The following is a 7752-nucleotide window of genomic DNA, read 5'->3' on the forward strand; positions in this document are numbered from 1 at the left end:
CCTGGGAAACGATAGGATCAGGATTTTTTTATTAGCTTTTTTTTTTTTTTTTATGGACTGAAACGTGCATGTTTATAGCACGTAATAACAAATATAGAACCAATCTAATGAAAATATACAAATACACATTTGTGAAAAAAGTTGGGCCTTTAAATGTGGCTTTATGCATAAAGATTTGAGCAAGAATTAATAGGACATAATCACTATTTGTATTCTCTAAAATACTTCCAAATAATACATGTTTACTATTTAACAAAGGCGCATGAATACATGAAAACACTGTTCAGACTAAAAAACAAACAAACAAACAAAAACAATATTTGATGTATAGCATAAAACAAAATTAATGTTTAATGTTTAAATTAGCTAATGTAGGCTATCATCTAATAGGCAATTTGTTTATAAGGGCACGATTTCTGAGTTAGTGAACTAACTCAGATTAATCTGAACTAGTGTCATATACTTCCTTCCTACTAAGATAATAACAAAAGTACATAGTCTCAAACGTTCTTTAATTTTCCGTAAACTTTCATATCTGTCTCCATCTAGTGGTCAACAAATATACATGCGTCTCAAATATATATATATATATATATATATATATATATAAACATACATTTTATAAAATTTATAGTTAAAAAATCATATGATTCTCGTATGGACATAATAATCAATTTCGTTTGTTTTTTTTCTTCTTCCGTTTGACAGGACTCGGTTACTACAGCTGGTATGGCAAGATGCAAAAAACAAAACAAAAACAACAACCTATAGATTTGAAACATCATAAGTGTGAGTAAATTATGACCGAAATGATTAATTATTGGGTAATCTAATGCTGTAAATGCGGTTGCTCCTCCCGGACACTAGAGGGCAGCAGCTCCGCGAGACTCCTTGAGCTCTGCCTCTGCGCGCATCAATACTACGTCACTGTTTGTGCTGACGCGGCGTAAGCGCTTCATTCATTCGGATCACATACGTGTCTGTCTCTCTTTTCACTCAAGCCAAGAATCGCAGAGGAGCGCAGACCGGAGACATGGCACCCAAAGGCGGCAACAAACAGCAGTCAGAGGAGGATCTTCTCCTGCAGGACTTCAGCAGGAACCTGTCGGCCAAATCTACGGCGCTGTTCTACGGCAATGCGCTAATCGTGTCCGCGATCCCCATCTGTAAGTTCCTCATCTGTTCCTGCTAATGAGACTCAGCATTCTTCCTGACGTGTAGGTTGTTCCTCAAAAGTGAGCTGCCTACTCTACTCTACTCTACTCTACTCTACTCTACTCTACTCTACTCTACTCTACTCTACTCTACTCTATTCTAGTGTAGATGTGTTACGTTAAGCTGATTCTCGCTTAAAGCGTTTATGCAACACTATTTGTGGTCTCTCTGATGACCACTGTTATTGTTTTACTTAAGTTATTCATTGTGAATAAATTGTAGTAGCAAAATTATGTTGTTCTCACCTGGTTCTTGCATATGTATTTTGTAACAGGGCTGTTTTGGAGGATCTGGCATATGGATTTGGTCCAGTCTGCAGTGCTGTATGCAGTCGTGACTCTAGTCAGCACCTACCTGGTTGCCTTTGCTTACAAGAACGTCAAATTTGTCCTCAAGCACAAGTAAGAATACCTAAATGAAACCTCACGCTTGGTTTCAATGCATTCTTTTTCTTTTCTCTCTGTTTTCCGAGACCCTTATAGCTTTTGTCAACTTTACTAGAAGACTGAGTTAATAATTTTGTACTTTTACTTTCAGAGTCGCTCAGAAACGTGAAGACGCCGTGTCCAAGGAAGTGACCCGCAAGCTCTCTGAGGCCGACAACCGCAAAATGTCGCGCAAAGAGAAGGACGAGAGGTATGTTAGTCTTAATTGTGATAAATACTGATGGGTTTGTCAGCTGTCATTGACAAAATCTTAATGTTTTTATAGTATGGTGTTCATTATTTTAAATAGCTTTTATTTTTATATTTTCCGTTTTCTTGGTTTTTATATTTCTGTATAGCTTTAGTTTATTTCTTGTTTTTCTTTTTATTTCAGTTTTAGTATATATATATATATATTAGTAATTCTGGTACTTTAACTTGAGCTTATTTCAGTTGAAGTACACATCAGTCTTGTGTAATGTTTTTATTAATTTATTTCCGTTACTGAATTGTTTGTTGTTATTTTTAATAGTTTTTGTCTTAGATAAAAATGACAACACTGCTGACAATGATGGCAAAAAATGCTTTATATGGATGCTGTTGATCTGCTGTCTTAAATATGCTACAGAACATGCTCATTCTGTCATTTCGGAAGTTCTCGGTTGCTAACAGCGAGTCTTTGTTGCAGGATCCTGTGGAAGAAGAATGAGGTCGCTGATTACGAGGCCACCACTTTTTCCATCTTTTACAACAACACTCTGTTCCTTTTGATTGTCATCATTGCCTCTTTCTTCTTGCTGAAGAACTTCAATCCAACAGTGTAAGTTTACTGTAATATTTAGTCTTTGTGTCTGTTGAAGCCTATTGATTGGTCTAGATGTCTAACGTTTACCTTATATGTCTGTCACAGGAACTACATTCTGTCCATTAGTGCCTCTTCAGGTCTGATCGCCCTGCTGTCAACAGGGTCCAAATAAAAGACTGATTGCATTAGGAGGAGAAGATTGAGGAACAAACAAATGAGAGGATTGGGGGTGGGGGCAGGCAAGGCAATTTGTTAAAGGAGGTTTGTTATCTTTTAGGAGGGCGTTTATCATTTCATCGGTTAAAGTTTCATGAAATTCATGATTGGTTAAGGCCTTTTTTTGTCTGGTCTTCTCTTGTTTTTGTTTTGTACCAATAAAAGACTGTTTACTCACGTATTTTGTCATATTTTAATAAAAGGAATGTGGCGGATAATGTGACTAAAATGTTAGATATCAGAAAAAAATAGTTCTAAGGATACAACATAGTTACTTTTGCTGTAAATAATGGCTTTTATGATACCAGTAAGACAAATAATTACAATAGAAAAAGATGCAAATGCATGAAAATTAATCAAATGTAATAAAAATAAAACATTGAGAAGTTTAGACTTTATTAATTGACTACACATTAAAGCTATGTGTGTGTGTATATATATATATATATCATTCATTGGAATGCACTTGGCAAAGTGAGCAATGAAATACAATGTCATTTCCTCATAAGCTCTTCATCTTCACTTGGAATGACCCCATGGCAATGCAGCACGGCATCCATCACTCCATTAGCTGTTCTTGAAATAGGATTTATTTTTTTATTGCCGTCAATATAATTATTGCAAATAAATACACCTTTTATAATCAAGTTTTTAAAATATTTTAAATTTGAGTATGTTTATACAACATACTTTATAAAACTTGCAGTCTCTCCTTTTGATCCTGCAGGTAATCACATTTACCTAATGGTATCTACTATTAAACAAATGTCCTACCTATTAGACATCTTTAAACTTAATATGAAATTTTTAGTTATATTAAAATTTGTGTACAACAAAATTATTGAATTATTGTTTACATGTGAACTCAGACTCTCCTACTATCTAGCTTTGAAATGAATCATGAAGATTCAGCACCCTGGGTCACATGACCATGCACAATAAAGTTACTTCCTGTCCTGATCATCACATGTACCATTTTCTAGTGGACTTATGGAAGGGACCTTAGTGAATGGATTTACCTTTATTCGGAACGCCCCTATAAATGGGTTCCCCTTCTTGAAGTGCCCTTTATTCCCCCTATATTACGCTGCTGTCACTTTAAGACCTACTGCCTTTTAACTTATGGATGGCGCTTTGGATTTGGTGAACTCAAAATGACTGAAACAAATGATTTCAAATAATAGTGTTGCACTACAAATATACCTGTCAGTTTGACTGAATGAGATGTAAATTTTTTAGTCATTACTCAGATTTTATCAGTCAGGAAAATAATGACATTAGTATCACATAAATATCATTGGATATTTTTTTCTGTCTAATAGCTGTGTTCTGTTTTTCTGTATTAATATGAGTAATGATATGTATTAATATGTCAGGTTGGGAAGATTAAGCAAACCACTAAGCAGAAAATGTATCGATTTAAGAAAAAAGCTCTGAGGCATTTAAACTCTTGACATCCAGCAACTGCAACCATGAAAGCTTGTGGAGGCTTGTTACCAGTGCAAGATAATGCAAATGCCAAATTAAAATGAAATGCCTTCAGGATAAATAACCAGCAGGCACATATGCTTAATTAATCAAGAGAAGTAGAGATTGTGATCATGATTAAAATACAATTCATCATGCAGTTCTTTCGGAACAGAACCAGGGGCCTCATTTATAAAATGTTGCGCAGGAACCATCCTAAATTTGATCTTACGATTATCTCTTAAATATGCGTATGTGTGATTCATAGAATGAACGTACGCACAGAAAACGCACGTATGCCGCTATTTCAGATAAGTGGGGAAGTCGTGGCCTAATGGTTAGAGAGTCGGACTCGTAACCCAAAGGTTGCGGGTTCGAGTCTCGTACCGGCAGGGATTGTAGGTGGGGGGAGTGAATGTACAGCGCTCTCTCCCACCTTCAATACCACGACTGAGGTGCCCTTCAATAGTCACCATGTGGTGTGATTTCTTCGTTTTTTGTAAAAGACATCATTTACAATTGAGAAAAGCTCACAGTATTACACTCATGGACCCATGGGAGAATGGGCAAGCCCTAATGTTCATGCAGGTGAGAATCAAGGCACCCCGCAGGGAGACTAAAGGTAACACTATGTACACAAGGATCTCATAAAGCCTTCTGTGTTTCTTTGAACTTTCACTCTTTATTTTTTTCTATACAGAACCATCTTGTTTGCTCAAGCCAAATTCCAACAAGTTTCAAATTCATCTAAACACTCTATACTTACACTCTATACACTCTAACATACTACAGGGTAAAGCAGCTCATCTTTGTTTAAAATATCTAGGGCATGATAAAGTATGGCTTTCAAGTAGGGCAAGCAAGAGCTATAAAATCAAATACCTGAATGTGCAGAGAAATTAGTCAGGGAACTTATGGAAATGAAGTGATGCATAGAAAGTCGATTCATTTCCTTACCTGTATGGCTCCCAGGTTTTCAGTTAGCTGCTCTGCATTTGAGGTTCCTAGTAGTACCGAGCTCACTCCCTCGTTCCGCAGACACCAGGCTGGAAAGAAAAAGTGACAAAAGAAGTCTTTAAAACAATCTTCTCAGCAGATTACAATTTGTGGAGATTAGGTGGCAAAATGGAACTAAAAGTAAGTCTGAATTGTGGTATTATGGCTGTGTTTGGTTGGGCAGCATTAGCAGTAGCCTCTGCTGGGAGATACTGTGACTACACTATTATGTGGTCAAAAATCATACTTCGGTAACACTTTCTATGAAGCCCGTATTTATAATACATTATAAGGGTATTCTTAAGGCATTATAATGAATGCATAATGCATTATAAAAAAAACTTATACTATGTTATATCAACTCATGAATAATCATAACAACAGTTATAATACATCACAATACGTATTTGTGGTTATAAGTTTAAGAGTATGATTATTTATAACACACAATGAACACCATATTAAATCTACTTCATAATTTGATGTGTCCTGGCTGAATAAAATCAATCAATCAATCAATCAATCAATCAATTACTGACCCCAAACTTTTGAACTGTACTGTATATACAATTTAATTATATTATAGGAGATTTTACCAGTGACAGTTTTTTGAGGGCTCTTAAAAAGCATGCAATAAACATGTTTTACCTATTGCCATCAGGAATGCTCACAAGAAATACCAACAAATATATATATATTTTACCGTTTTCATACTTTCCAGTGATGATCCCACAGGCCAAAGGAGACCATGTCATGGCGCCCACACCTACAATCCCCAAAAGAATCAAGGTAATATTTATGACCAAGATAAGCAGCTGCTGTATGCTCTCGCTGATGAATTCTCTAAATTTGACAGTATCATATTCACTGAGATTGAGTGAGTAAATGATGATTGATTGACACCTGCCTATCTTATGGTAGAGCTCAGGCAGCTGCACCTCGACCTTCTCCCTCTGGAAGAGATGATACTCTGCCTGCTCACACACTGGAGGAATCAGGTTAAACTGCCTCGCTACAGAATATGCTTCCTAGAAAGAGAAAATAATATTTACATTACACTTTCATATCAAAATATATGCAGTATGTACAGTATATTTGTAATAGCTAGAATTTCAACATATGACCTGCACATTCTTTCATAATTTGTCCAATGGACCATCAGATATTGCAGATATTACACTTGCTGGTTTAGTTTCAAATATTTACAGAAATGCTAGTTTTCTCAGCGGTTTCAAATACTTATTTGTAGCGTCTGCGTAGAATCATGCATGATCTTTGGGGTTTTATGGCTTAAGAGCTATCCTTCAATCTGAAGGTCACGTTTTTATAAAAAAATACAATAGTAATTTATAGTAAATACTAGTGTTTTTGAACCATACTGTAGTAAAATTTATTATACTGTATATATTATAGTATGTACAACAAATTGTTAATGAATGCTACAGCATACTGTAACTGATAAACTGTAATAAATACTGTAGTATACTTTAGGTTTACTACAGTAAATTGTAGTTTATTGTAGTATAATATACGTTGTAGAAAACTTATTCTAAACGTATTGGGTAAAGTAATTTGTTTATATTACTATAGTTGTTATATTACCACAGCAACTATAGAATTACCACAACAAATTAATTCAAGTACTTTACTATAGTATGGTTCAAAAACACTATAGCATTTACCATAAATGACTATAGTATTTTTTCATGTGGGTGATAGGTAGAAAGTGAACAATAAAACCACATTCAGGCAAGACTGAAAGGTTAAAATGTGTTCTCATATACAGTAGGCTACTGTTCAAAAATTTTGGTCTGTAAGATGCTTTTGAAAGAAAGCTGCATTTATTTGTACAGTAAAACAGTAATATTGTGAAATATTAGTTCAATTTAAAACTAGATGAGTAAACTTTGTGAACAAACTTAGAAGTTGGCTTGAGAAAGCCTAGCCTGAAAGTTTGAAGCAGTTGTAAAAGCTTGAAGTTTGAAAGTTTAGATAGATTAGACAGATGATTTAGCACATTGCTAGCATGATTTAACATGTTGCTATCATGTATTAGCATGATTAGCATGTTGTTAGCATGTTGCTAACCTGTTTCTACCATGATTAGTATATTGAGAGCATGTTGCTGGCATGTTTAGCACATTGATAACATGTTTTAGTATGCTGCTTAGTATGCATTATTTTGTCAAGTTGTCCTAGGATAGTCATTAAGCTTTGCTAGTGATAGACAGCAGCACACATTATAACTCTTATTGTACAAAAGTAATGAAAGTCTATGGGATGTAGGATATCAGACCGAATCAGACAATCTAAGATTTGGTCAAAACATGGTTGAAACATGAGGAGCCAAATTCCACAGAGGCCCAAGACACAGGATGTCGTAAATCAGATCCTGGCGCCACAAGCCTGAACCAACGAGCAGCGTTGAGTAGCTCACAGCATTTAAACAAAAGAACACTTATTGACAATTCCAAGGAGATTGTCAATTTTGGAGCAAGTAATTAAGATTAATGGTCAAAAGAGATGCACGGCGTGACCATCACATGGTAACCAGTGATAGCAATCACAAGCTCTTTGGATTGACTTCCCCCACCTCGACGACAGAGAACAGACTGAAATTCCTTATGA

General features: G+C 35.4%; 2 protein-coding genes across 2 annotated transcripts in view; one reads left to right on the forward strand and one right to left on the reverse strand.

Moving 5' to 3' along the window:
* Nucleotides 1–915: 915 nt before the first annotated feature.
* On the forward strand, nt 916–2839 carry LOC107711770 (translocon-associated protein subunit gamma-like). Its single transcript, XM_016516816.1, has 5 exons — nt 916–1166; nt 1490–1616; nt 1753–1851; nt 2329–2460; nt 2551–2839. Exons 1-5 carry the CDS (start codon nt 1034–1036, stop codon nt 2615–2617), a joined length of 558 nt encoding a protein of 185 aa, XP_016372302.1. The 5' UTR covers nt 916–1033; the 3' UTR covers nt 2618–2839.
* A 2135-nt stretch (nt 2840–4974) lies between these two features.
* Nucleotides 4975–7752, reverse strand: part of LOC107711760 (voltage-gated potassium channel subunit beta-1-like) — a 28534-nt gene continuing 25756 nt past the window's right edge. Inside the window, exons 7-10 of the mRNA XM_016516808.1 lie at nt 6032–6152; nt 5828–5890; nt 5086–5174; nt 4975–5010 (exon numbers count right to left, since the gene is read on the reverse strand). Coding sequence (XP_016372294.1) covers nt 4975–5010; nt 5086–5174; nt 5828–5890; nt 6032–6152 — 309 coding nt within the window. The remainder of the gene's footprint in view (nt 5011–5085; nt 5175–5827; nt 5891–6031; nt 6153–7752) is intronic.

Source organism: Sinocyclocheilus rhinocerous, unplaced genomic scaffold (genome assembly GCF_001515625.1).
Source record: "Sinocyclocheilus rhinocerous isolate Xijiao unplaced genomic scaffold, SAMN03320098_v1.1 scaffold778, whole genome shotgun sequence".
In the NCBI taxonomy this organism is placed as follows: domain Eukaryota; kingdom Metazoa; phylum Chordata; class Actinopteri; order Cypriniformes; family Cyprinidae; genus Sinocyclocheilus; species Sinocyclocheilus rhinocerous.